At 37.6% G+C, this 13,378-nt stretch overlaps 1 protein-coding gene across 11 annotated transcripts in view; it reads right to left on the reverse strand.

Annotated features, from left to right (window-relative positions):
• Tomosyn (syntaxin-binding protein tomosyn) overlaps window positions 1-13,378 on the reverse strand; it is a 144,334-nt gene that overhangs the window by 53,447 nt on the left and 77,509 nt on the right. For 10 of the 11 annotated variants that reach the window (XM_076810338.1, XM_076810342.1, XM_076810335.1 and 7 more), the window contains 4 exons: window positions 12,952-13,243; window positions 10,018-10,261; window positions 9,371-9,624; window positions 5,618-5,807 (listed from right to left, as the gene is read on the reverse strand). In XM_076810338.1, coding sequence (XP_076666453.1) covers window positions 5,618-5,807; window positions 9,371-9,624; window positions 10,018-10,261; window positions 12,952-13,243 — 980 coding nt within the window. Of the gene's footprint in view, window positions 1-3,396; window positions 3,427-5,617; window positions 5,808-9,370; window positions 9,625-10,017; window positions 10,262-12,951; window positions 13,244-13,378 lie in introns of all 11 variants that reach the window. The other variant, XM_076810344.1, reaches the window with a different exon arrangement.

Genomic DNA, 13,378 nt, shown 5'->3' on the forward strand with positions numbered 1-13,378 from the left:
CATTGTACCGTCCTTATTTCCCTTCATTCAAATTAAATCATGTTATCATTATTTCGTAACAGCCTAATATAATTTTGTTGTAACAGGTGTAGCGGTAGGTGATGTATTATTGACGTACCAATTCATTAATTGTTTTAGATAGCATATTTTAACCATTTGGAAAAAAGTTAGGTTAAATACATTAGACTGTTTATAAATCTTTACAAAGCACTTAGAGTTTTCTAATTTTACTTAAAAGGTAAAAGACGTGTGGAACTTCAAATATTTCAACATATCTCAAAAAATGAAAAAATGCCACATAGGACAGTATATATCAGCGCTGTCCAAGGTCGCTCCCGCGGGAGCTTAGGGTTCTCCCACTCCCGTCCGCGTTGTCAGGGATACCGCATGACGCTAATCCAACTAGCCCGTCATGGCAGCCTTCTTAGCGTCGCGCGGTCTCCTTGACAACGGAAGGCACGCTGTGCGAGAGAAAGATTGGAAGGGGAAGCAGGCGCGTGAGGGGCCCCTACGCTGGACAGCGCTGGTATATATATAACTAATCGACTTGTGCACACCATGCAAGGATTCCCCCCGTACTGCCCCATACTACATCACTGACAAGGAGACCGCACAGGTTATGCAATCGGTTTTGGAATGAGACTGGGTGGACATTGTAATGCACACCTAGTGTTACAAAACCGTAGAGGGTTTTTGTACAGTGGGCCTTCGTTTTCGAGAAATTACTGTATACGACTATCTCTACGGTCAGATATGACCGGAGCTCTAACTGCCGTTAAAGTCTATTCGATAGTCTGCAGCCCGCGACGTCTTCGGCATATTTTTTAAATATATAAAAGCACTCACACTTATAGACGTAGTAAATTTAATACATCATCGATAATGATAATAATATTAATATTGTTGCACTGATATTATTTGTAATTTGCGGTTTTATTATATTTATATTATATCTGCACTTGTATTATGTTTGTACTTTGTGTGCAGTATTATTGTAATAATATATATTAACATCGTTACAGCGCAAAATAATTTTAGGTGCAGCCATTGCATTACTACGGTAAGAAAAAGAAAAAAAAAAACAAGCGCGCACCAGGAATCGAACCGAAAACCTCCAGCACCGTAGCCAAACATCTTAATATCGCAGCTACGACCGTTGCTTCCTAAGAATGTTTGCACAACTGAAATACTACTGTTGCGCAAAACTTTGAACTCAAATTTCTCGAAAATGAAGGCCCACTGTACAAAAACCCTTTACGGTTTTGTAACACTAGGTGTGCACTACAATGTCCACCCAGTCTCATTCCAGAACCGATTGCATAACCTGTGCGGTCTCCTTGTTAATATCGCAGCTACGACCGTTGCTTCCTAAGAATGTTTGCACAACTGAAATACTACTGTTGCGCAAAACTTTGAACTCAAATTTCTCGAAAACGAAGGCCCACTGTACAAAAACCCTTTACGGTTTTGTAACACTAGGTGTGCACTACAATGTCCACCCAGTCTCATTCCAGAACCGATTGCATAACCTGTGCGGTCTCCTTGTTAATATCGCAGCTACGACCGTTGCTTCCTAAGAATGTTTGCACAACTGAAATACTACTGTTGCGCAAAACTTTGAACTCAAATTTCTCGAAAACGAAGGCCCACTGTACAAAAACCCTTTACGGTTTTGTAACACTAGGTGTGCACTACAATGTCCACCCAGTCTCATTCCAGAACCGATTGCATAACCTGTGCGGTCTCCTTGTTAATATCGCAGCTACGACCGTTGCTTCCTAAGAATGTTTGCACAACTGAAATACTACTGTCGCGCAAAACTTTGAACTCAAATTTCTCGAAAACGAAGGCCCACTGTACAAAAACCCTTTACGGTTTTGTAACACTAGGTGTGCACTACAATGTCCACCCAGTCTCATTCCAGAACCGATTGCATAACCTGTGCGGTCTCCTTTTCAACTTCCAACAGCTGTTCTCCCTCTACTACTCCTTACTACGTCAGCAGCCGTCAACGTGAACATTTTTCCCTACTTCTCGCAACGCTGCTCTCAGACAGTTAACGCGCCTAGCTAACGCGCCTAGCTAACGCGCCCAGCAGTACTCCACTTGTATGTATACAGGGTGTCCCAGAATTGAAGAACAATCCGGAACATACAATATCTTGATACAAGAACACATCGAAAAGTTCTTTACCGTTTTGGGTTCTTATGCTTCGTTTTCGAGATATTAACAGTTGAATATTAGCGGTGCAATTTCCAGGCCACGAGGTTCCAAGCCGAGTCTGTTGAGCGCGCGGTAGTGTACACTCGCACGCACACACAGGAGGCGCGTGTAGATACAGGTCCACACAACAGTAGAGCCGACCGTGTGGTTCAAACAGTGAAAATGGGTTAGCGCTGCTAACGCATATGCGTGCGTCTGTATCTACTTGTGCTTCCTACGTGTGCGTGCTAGGGGTCACTGCTCCGCGTCAGCTGTTTCGGCTTTGAATCTCGCGGCCCAGAAGTTGCACCGCTAATATTCAACTGTTAATATCTCGTGAACGAAGCCTCGGATCGCAAAACGGTAAAGGACTTTTCGATGTCTTCTTGCATCAGGATATTGTATGTTCCGGATTATCCCTCAATTCTGGGACACCCTGTATGTATACATAATTGTAAGTCCCTCACGCCAGGCCCTGTTTGCGCGTATTTTCACAATTAATAGCTTGGAAACGAAGTCGCAATTTCATCCTTCTTGATTTCCGTCTTATTTTTTGTATGTAGAATCACCCCTCAAAGTTTCTGACACCTGTTGCTGAACACCCTGTTTACCATATTACACGGTGAATGAAATCATTAGATTTGTTCTGTTCTGTGTACTTCATAAAAGCAACTTTAATTTCATTACATCTGTATCGACGGTATTTGTATTGCCATTAATCGCTTCATGCATTTCTTGTTTTCATACCAAAATGTGTTAATACAATGGAAAGTGCATGTTTAGACTTTGATTTACCCTCTTACATGTTTTGTATCATTATACTTTTATGATTAATCCTATGTATACTACATGCACAGATCCCATCAAACGTTTATGTGAAAATCGGCGCACACGTAAATTTTACTGACAATGAGCCATTAAGCAATACACAATCGCAACGACAGTCATTTTCTAATATTTTGAACTACTTTCTGATTGTGTTGTTTGTTTCTCGGTTCTACATGTTCAACATTGATCGAATGTCTAATAATAAGTACGAATCCAAAGCTAATAGTAAAACTGAAAAATCGTCTACCATTTACTACCTACTTTCGTCGAGTTTGTTTATATTCGTTAACAAAGTATTATCGCATGTCATAGAACGAAAACAAAAATTCTAGCTGTTTCTTTAACGAAATAAATGATTGCTCTTACTTGTTTCAACGTGGGTAGACACATAGTTAGCTAAACATTAAATGCATAATAAACGATTTTTAAAATATAATGAATACATTTACAGTGAGTATCTACACCTAACATTTATTGGATATATTAGTTATTAAATATTTCTTATTAAAAAATTTATATAATTCTGTTACAACTAAATTTTAAATCTCGGCACATGGAAAATGACAAGTTTGACCACTAGTTGCCGATAACATTCTCGTTTCTTATTTAAAATAGTTCAATTCGTTCTCACATACACATTTTTGCCTATAACGTTTCTAATTTTAAACGTTCCAAGCAGAAAATATGCATTCTTTTTGTGTACGTGTCTGTGTGTCTTGTGTGCACATTACATTTACATAAGATTGTAAAGAACAAGGTTTTTGTTTATAAAAAATTAAACAGATATACAAAATGAATTCTTCTGAAATTTTTTAATTCATATACAGATTGCAGACACAGTCCGCATAACAACTTACTTAATTTACATAGTGTTAGTCATCAACTGCCAAATTTTTATACCGCGAAACTTGTAATGAGAATGCTGTTAACGGCCTCGGGTATATATGCCTCAATTACTTTCCTACTTGCTAACCGAATTTACGGTGCTACTTGTACAGGGTGTTCGACTACTGTAGTGTTTCAGTGCGGTAGTGTTATTTTTTAATTTTTTTTACACGCCTTAGTGCAGAACTGATTTTTTTTTATTTGGGTGGTGTGATTTCTGCGCACGTGTGTCTCGGTAATACAATGTACTATAGTGGACATAATAGAAACTATGCATTCTAGCGAGTTGGCAGGTGTGGTGTAATGCAACGATACCCTTTACGTTGCCTGCTTTTAGGCAAATCTTCAAACGCTTATAACTAAGAAACAAAGCTTCAACCACAATATCGCTATTCCTGATTTTCGTCTAATTCTGATGTCTAAAATTACATCTCAAATTTGTTCCTACCTGTAGTCGAACACCCTGTATTTTTTCCACCAACTAATGTATATTTGCATATGCATGTAACAAGAAGTAATTCTATCATATTATTCATTCTTTCGAATCAATTACTTTTTTTCTTTAATATTATGGACTCTAATAATGTTCATATTGCGCATGTAATATTTTCTTGAATATTTAAGGCAACTTCCTATGTTCGGAAAAATGATAATCTCATCGACTGATTAACAATAAGAAATAAAATTGTACAAAAGCTTTTACTTGTTGAAATATTAAACAGTCTCATAAAGTATTTTTATATTTTATCTTTTTAATAAATATCTAAAAAAAAATTATAACGATGGTGTAAATACATCATTTGTATGTATGCAAATTTTCTGCTTGGAATTTATATGCTGTTATATACTTACTTAAACTATTAGATTTTATTTATCTAAACGATGAGTTAGTTAAAAGCACTTTATGAATTAAAATTAACGCGAAATAGTTATGAATACAAGGAAACAAAATGAATGAGTGAAATTAAATTTTGAAAAATAGTTTCGTATTCAATATTTAGTTTCGCGTAAGTTAAACTTGTTAGATTTTAAAGCGTTGATGTAAAGAACTTTTCAACGTCAACTAGATTATTTTTATTCGATTAAATAGTTATTGGGTTTGGCTTTGGGTGTTTAAAGTGAAGTTGATTATTGTTCTCGATAAGTGCTGTTTAAAACTGTTTATTTGTACCTTGGTAGGCAATAACGTAAAGAAAATTCACAAAGCAAAACAGCTATTTTGTTAAGTAATATAAATGTCACTTACTTTTCTGAAAAATTTAATGTTTTAACGATCTAAAAGGTTCTTATTTATATACTACAATTAATAATCCTGTGCAAAGTCAAATAAAATCGTAGCTTTTAAATAATGTTGTTGGAAAACTATTTTCGAAAATATAATTATATGACCTACGACTATTTAATGATGTCTACTTTCAGTACACGCATAGAAGCTGGCGTATCACGTTGACATTTTTCAGAACTGAAATTTTTAATATTTACAAAGGAGAACGACTTATAATTACGAATTTGGGAAGAAATTAAACACTGAAGTTATGTAATCTTTTTACATTCATGCAACAACAAAGATCATTAATTTTAATGTCTAGAAAAAGCGAAATGCATATTTCAAGACATCTTTTCAGACGAAATCGAGGAGAATGAAAAGGGTGAGAATTTTAATATTTAAGGTGATTATGATTGAGAAAGAAATACATTTTACCTGATCTGTGCTAGGACTCCTTGCTTTATCTTCGTTTTCCCGTTTTAAGTCGTCCTGACGTTTCGGACTGCGTAGTACGCGTTGATATGGATCCGTACCACCACCGATGTCCGCTGTGTTTAGCACAAGCAAAGACAATTTCTGCACGATGTCTATTATCACTACACCGGACTCATTTCCATAAGCCATCCTGAAATTAAAAAGTAACTATTCTTAGACAACTGTTGCGCCTCTTAGGGGCCGTCCTTAAATTACGTAAGGGTAATTTTGGCGAATTCTTACCCCCTCCCAGCCCCAGCATAAGAATTCGTAAGATGTGATCCAACCCCCTCCTTACGTAATATTTTTTACTCTTAATTTTTTCAGTTATTAAAATTCTTTTAAAGGTTTATATAATTCATTGAACTCGGTTTTGAGAAATTTAAACTAAAACTACTTTTCCGGAACATTAATGATAGAATTTGTATTTATTGAAAATTTGGTTAAAAAATTTTTACGTAAGACGCTACCCCCGCCCCTGTAAGAAAACGTAAGAAATTCGCGACCCCCTCCCTCCCTAAAAAGCCTTACGTAATTTAAGGATGACCATTTATCAAAATTACATAGTCTAAGAAAATTAAAAAAGGACGTGTAATTAAGTAAATTTAAATAATGAGACGCAAATGAAATACAGTGTATGTATTTTCAATGCATGTACATTTACCCATAGTTTTTGAATTAACGTGAAATACAAAGATAAACAAGTCTCATGTTTATCGAAAAAAAATTTCAATTTCTCCTAATTTCTAAAATTGCTTTTATATGAAAGCGACACAGTCGCACTCCTGGACACTATTCTGCGTGGCCAATGGCGCGAGTAAGAAAACCCAAGAGCGAGCGAGAGGAAACGAAAGAGCCTCGTCTCGGGTTCTCTCACTCTCGTACGCAGAACTGGTAGGGAATTCCTAAATAAATCCTACTCGTAGTGGAGGGGGAACACCTACAGGAGTGGCGTTAATGTGTGCGTGAAAATATCGTGACTTCAGCCAACCGACGCCAATGCGAATCCAACCACGGCCAATCAGCGTCGACAACCTATTTTCCGGCGACGCTGATTGACCGTGGTTGGCTTCGCGTTGGCGCTGGCGCCAGTTCACGCACACATTAACGCCACTCTTGTAGGTGTTCTCCCTCGACTACGTGTAGGATTTATTTAGGAATTCCAGACCAGCTCTGCTCGTCCAAAGGATTCCAATAAATGGTGGGGATAGCCGCCGGGCGCACAACGCATGGTAGAAATGGGCCTATAACGAGTGCGCACTGTATTACGACAATTGATTATCTGGAAATATGTACACCAGAACTTCAAAATACGCTTATGATTGCGGACCGGCCACAATCCTTTACAGTGATTTTAATAAAGGGCGGCCACTATCTGGTCCTTGAGTTAAGTGCCAAATTAATAATCAGATTATTATTAACTCATGGCATTGATACGGAGGCGTCAAAATGTATCACACGTGAAACAAAAGAATTTAGCGAATTTATTTCAGAATGTTCCGGGGTTTTATAATTTTGAGTGGTGCAAGATTTTGCGAAATGTCGTTTTAAGTCGGTCGGAGCTTTCCGTGCGATCACTTCTGCTGAAAAGCTTTTGCCCAGTTGTTTTTGTATTTTGAAACATTTTGCCAACACTAATAAAAATGTAAAACCCTTTATTTTTTATTAACTCTTCATGAGAGAGCTGCCAATGGATGGACAAGGATCTTCCAAGAAAAATAAGTCTAAAGACGGACTTATTGAGATGTATTTTGAATTATAAGCATTGGCGCACCCAGAGGGTAAGCCAAGATGCCCTCCTGTCACCCCGCAAAGAAAAAAGAAAAAGGAGATTAATGTATCCACGACTGAAGTAATTCAAGAGCTTTGCAAAAAGAAAATAATTGGGTTTCATTCTTTAAATAAATATTTATAATTACTTAATGAATTTTATTGAATTTGCATTAAAAATATTTTTATCCGTTCAACTCGGCTTTCTTCAAGATTAAATCCTGAGTGCGCTACTAATTATAAGTATCAGTGAAAATAATTAATCAGATTGTAGTTGAGTGTAGACTCATTTTCATCTGGACTCTGACTCGCTCTCGCCCAGAATTAGGAGCGATGGGGCCTAAGTAATGGAGGGGGAAACACCTACAGAAGCGGTGGTAATGTGTGCGCGAACTGACGCCAGCGGCTTCGCGTTGGGGCCACTTGACTGGCTTGGCGCTGACGTCAGTTCGCGCACACATTACCACCGCTCCTGTAGGTGTTTTCCCCTCCATCACTTAGGCCCCATCGCTTCTAACTCTGCCCTCGCCTTCGCCGAACAAAAATGGGCCAGCAAGTAGTGGGGATAGCGCCAAGCTTCTGATATGTAGGCCAAACCGAGTTCTTAGCGTAGAAATACATATATCAGAATAGGTGTGCGTTAAGTCCGAAAAAATTCAAGAGTTTTATTGGTCGAAAATTGATTCTTTCTCGATAGCTTCATCTCGTATTGGTCTACGCATAGCTTCGTAACGCATACAACTATTACGTTAAGAATAAACAACAGCCTCATAGCTACGTTACAGGCGGAACCAAGCAGCGTTCACGTTACCCCACCATACCCTTCGGGGGCCTTGCCACTCCAACTGACAAAATCCAGCGTTAGGAGCGATGGGGCCGCAATGATGGAGGGGGAAACACCAACAGGAGCGGTGGTAATGCGCGAACTGACACCAGCGCCAAGCCAACCAAGTGGCGCCAACGCGAAGCTATCCACGCCCAACCAGCGTCGACAATCTATTTCCCGGCGACGCTGGTTGGCCGTGGTTAAATTCGCGTTGGCGCCACTTGGCTGGCTTGGCGCTGGTGTCAGTTCGCGCACACATTACTACCGCTCCTGTAGGTGTTTCCCCCTCCATCACTGCGGCCCCATCGCTCCTAACTCTGGACAAATCCATGATCGTCAGATGACGGTGGTTGATTTCTCCTCGATCGCTGCTCACGAAAACGAACTCACTGGCCAATATATCTGGCCCCGACCTTAATATAATAAATGCTAAAGTGTGTTTGGATGTTTGTTACTCAATCACGTCGCAACTACGCAACGGATCTTTCTGAAATTTTGTATACACGTAATCTAGGACCGAGAATAACATATAGGATACTTTTTATTCCGATGTTCTTAACCGATCTAGACCAAATTTTGCATAATTACTCCCTAAACCCTGTGGAACATATAGCTACCATGCAATCTGGACATCCCTCCCCTTTCCCCTTATTTCACCCCCGTGACACTCTGTGGCAATCAAAGTTTTACCCGGGAAACGCCGGATACTTTAAGCTAGTATATAATAAACGGTATTCAACATCTTGGTTGATACCTTGAGTTGCGAATGCATTCGAATGCAATAACTACCCCATTTTATGAATGTTGTAAGTAGCAATGAACCTTACTTATGATGACAGTAATAATTTCCAGAAAGTAGATGTATTAAATATATAGAATAAAAGTAGCTGATAGTAATAAGAATAATAAGCATTATTAACAAAAATTTTAAGACTAATTTCTGCCTTAATACAAAATGTTTTAATACTTTATTCAATGGGTCATTTTTTAAACTGCCCATACCACCCAAGCCGATTCTTTCTCCGATCTAAGAACAGCTTTTTTATAAAGATAAATTATTACTCATTCTCAAATATCCTTGCGTTAAGGAGAGAATTAAATATAGTCTACATACTTACAAGCCATAGGAAGAGTTCAAACAAAGAGCTGTTATATTTTCCGGTTGTTCTCCACTAGCAGCAACCGTTAAGCAAATCAGTGTTGCTTGGAAGCCTGGAGCTCGTTTCTGTAAACCACTCTTAACTTTAACTGATTGATTTGATTCGGTGTTTTTGGCTTCGCTACTTCCTGAGGTATTACCAGCCGGAGAATCATGCTCAGGCGAACCTTCCGCTTCTTTTCCTGGATCTGCTGACAATGATACCTCCAAAGTCTACAGTAAATATAAACAAGTTTGTATTAAATTTCTATAAAAAATGCCGTGTAAAAATGGACAACTGTGAAATAGTGTTATAATATGATATTTTATTATCTCTGTAATAAATTTAAATGCGTACAAGTATAACAGTCACCTAAATGTAAGTATGCACTACATCCTACTTTTCTTTAAAGAACAGGTGACTGTGATAACGAAAATAATTAAATATGATAGAAGTTCAACTAAAATATCAAATTTATAGTTTATTAAATTTACTTTTTCACAATTCGGTGTGCCGCCTAGATTTTTATACAATACTCACTCAAAATATGATACAAAATTTTTAATCAATTTTAACAGCAAAAATGACAATAGTTGTAGCTGTCTAGTAAAGAATTAATTACTCACCACTACTTCGGACATACTTTCAACTTTTTTGAATTTAAACAAAACAACGTGTTTTCCACTTCCCGCAATCGCTAATTTCCGACTTTCGGGGCACAGGAACATGAGTTGTATTGCTAGTGGATCTTCTTCCGAGTCTATACTACGCGTTCTGCCTTTTTCAAAAAGTTTCGCCGTCTTTAATTTATAAAGAACTTGTAAAGTGCCTGCAGATGCATCCCAAAATTTTATACTACCATCAGCATGCCTACAATTAAAATAGCAAATAAGGTAGTTATTTCCTATTTTGCTTTAGCACATTTAGTAGTCAAACTTAATATGTAAAAAATAAACGGTTCAATATGTTCAAGTAATAAAAATAATTATTGATGTAGGCACTATTAATTCAGCTTTTGTAAAAAAATACATTATTGTATCAATGAATGTATTAAAACCGTTTGCAGAAAGAAATTTAGAAACTTTGCACTCTCATACAACAGTTGCTGCATTTCTTACATACACGGCTCTGTGAGTAATATACATATGTTAACAATTACATTTTATGCAACAACACTAATCATGATCATAAATTTGTAATTGCATTTTTTAAAACACATGTAATTTATTATCGAGTAACAAAAATTGTAATTTCTATATTCGCTATTAGATTTTCCCGAATTTATTAGCAACGGAATGGCAAGGCTTTATTGATGAAAATGTGTCTATACTCGACCTTATTCGGGCTACTTTTAATCACACGTGAAGGAAGGGGTTCGAATTAAGTATTATTAATAAATAAAAATATATAAAAAAATTATGTTAAACGATTTTACTAATAATGCACTAAAAACTAAAAAATAATTATTTTCTTGCACTATAATTTCGATGGTAATGTGCGACTTTAAATAAAATCATACAAACTCTGCTTATCCTTTTTCTTTACAATTGATTTGAATTCTACAGGATAATCACAGAGTTTGTATGATTTTATTTCAAATCACATATCACCACCGAAATTGTAGTAGAAGAAAATGATTATTTTTTAGTTTTTAGTGCATTTTTAGTAAAATCGTTTAACATAATAATTTTGTTATATTTTTTTATTCTCTAGTTTTTAGTGTTTGTGGGTTTTTCTACATTTATTTATATATTTTTTTTTACTTTTTTAAAAAGAAATTGTATTGTCATTCAAACTAGACACGCCTGCAAAGTTTCAAGACAATTGGATTAGAGGAAGTGGGTGAAAATTGAGTTGCTAGGTTTGAACCATATCCCAAACAAACAGGCACCAAACATAAATAGGATCAAAGCTATAGTCCAATTAACGAAAGAAGGCACCTGGGCGGCCCGTACGCCGGCGCGCGTGGCTCGGGAGAGACCCAATGCCCGCTCCGTACTTCGTGCGACGTTGCCACGTTGTGTAGCAGATCGAACGTCTCTTTCTATCTTCAAGCGCAACTGTGTCTCTCTCACTCGCTCGATAAAACAGATTTCTTCATCTACAAATCACTCCTCGCCAAATCCGATCACATTTTTAGAGACTTTGATCAGAATGCAATATGTATTTTGTGAATTACGTGAAATTATGGAAAGGTTTGAGTCATTGTTTAACAGGTTTTGAACTTGATTACAAAATACAGAATTAATGAAATTCTTCAACATAATTTTCAAAATTCCATTCTCGAAAGCAGAATATTTCGTACGTGAAATTTGCAAAATGAAACTGGTTATAATTTTCAAAATTACAAAATTAATTTTTCAATATAAAAAATTAGTATTAGAATAGCCCGCACTTTCTAGATTAAAATGAAAAAAGAATGAATTCAATACGATAAAGAGTTTCCGAGATAAAAATTCGCAAGTACAACTCGGTTTCATGAAAATAGGCAAAAATTGAACAAATTCAAAACCAGCAAAGTGATGAGTGAAACCCTTTCCTAATATTTCAGTTTGAACAAAAATTCCCGACATCGAGTGCAATAAGTGATTGTTTAATTTGGCGTGGAATGACCCAAAACAGAATAAGAATCCTATGAGCCTGTATTCCACCACTTGTCCGCCATTCATTCTGCATGGCGCGTACCGCAATAGCCAATAAGATTTGACACTCTGTCAAATCTCTGTGGGAAGGACGGTTTGCCCTCTGGAAGAGGATAGCAAAATGCACCCGACAAGGACAACGATTACTCTATAGTTGTTCCATCCTAAGAAAAACCTCGTTCGCGCAGGGATGGTTCTGAGGAGGCGCTGATTGGTCCGACTCCCCACTTAACCGCCTACGTTTTTCTCCGTCTTACCGCCTGTTACCTCTCTGTCAACCGTTCCGCAACCTGCAGTGTTGACATTGACATCGGTCACGTCCCGCCCTTGGAGAAGCAGGGAACCCGGCAGGTAAAGCGCTACAAACAATCGCCTGCGTCGGGCCCGTAAGCAGTAGTGGGGGGCTGCGCAGATCGGTCACAAAACGGTATGGACGTTAGGGTTTTTCTTAGGATGGATTCAGTATAGGCCCACAGCTAAGTAGTCGAAAGTCATTGGCCAAGGCGTAGGGAGCCGCGTAGGGGAAGCACCAATTGCAAGCCTGGAGTAGCGGCAACGTCGCAAATTGTGGCCCAGGTCCCAAGGTGCCTTCTTTCGTTAATTCGACTATAAGTAAAATCCTTTAGAAATAGCCCGAATATGGTATGATTTGGACTCATTTTCATCAAAAGAATCTAGCCTATCCATCGATCGTACTCCCATGAAAATTTAGTACACAGTATACAAGTTTAAAATTTCATTATTGCCGGCATATGTTCAGAGCAGAACAAAAGGAGTTCGGCAGAAGCGATTGCTAAGAAACGCTTAACCGAATTAAAGGGCCATTCCTCCAAACTTTCCGCCACTCAAAGAGTTAACATGGGATTACTGTATTTGTTGCACTATATTACATTAGTTGCAATAATTGCAAATACTTACCCAGTTAAAATAATTTCGTTATAACTACTTGAACTCGAACTCCATTCCCCACCAGATATCGGCCAATCCTTTTCGCTGAATCCAGTCTTTTTTTGAGACTTAGAACCGACCGAATAAAAGGCAGGTACTAAATCTGAAGGACAATCTGCAAAGTACGCGCAGCATGTTACAGGTGATTCGTGTATATCCATTGGATATGGATTTTCTAAACACGGAAATCCAGGCGTTAACAAATCTATCACAACCAAGTCATTCTGTAGTAGAACCACAACAGCATATGGATCCTGATAATCTGTGCAAATGAAAGCAGAATTATTCATTACAATTTCATATACCTGCTGTGTTATTAAAATTCAAATAGATAGACGATCAGAATTATAGACGAAATAATAAAAGTGGAATTTGAATGCGCAAGGTCGATACTTGT

This window comes from Andrena cerasifolii, chromosome 4 (assembly GCF_050908995.1).
Source record: "Andrena cerasifolii isolate SP2316 chromosome 4, iyAndCera1_principal, whole genome shotgun sequence".
NCBI classification, from domain to species: Eukaryota; Metazoa; Arthropoda; class Insecta; order Hymenoptera; family Andrenidae; genus Andrena; species Andrena cerasifolii.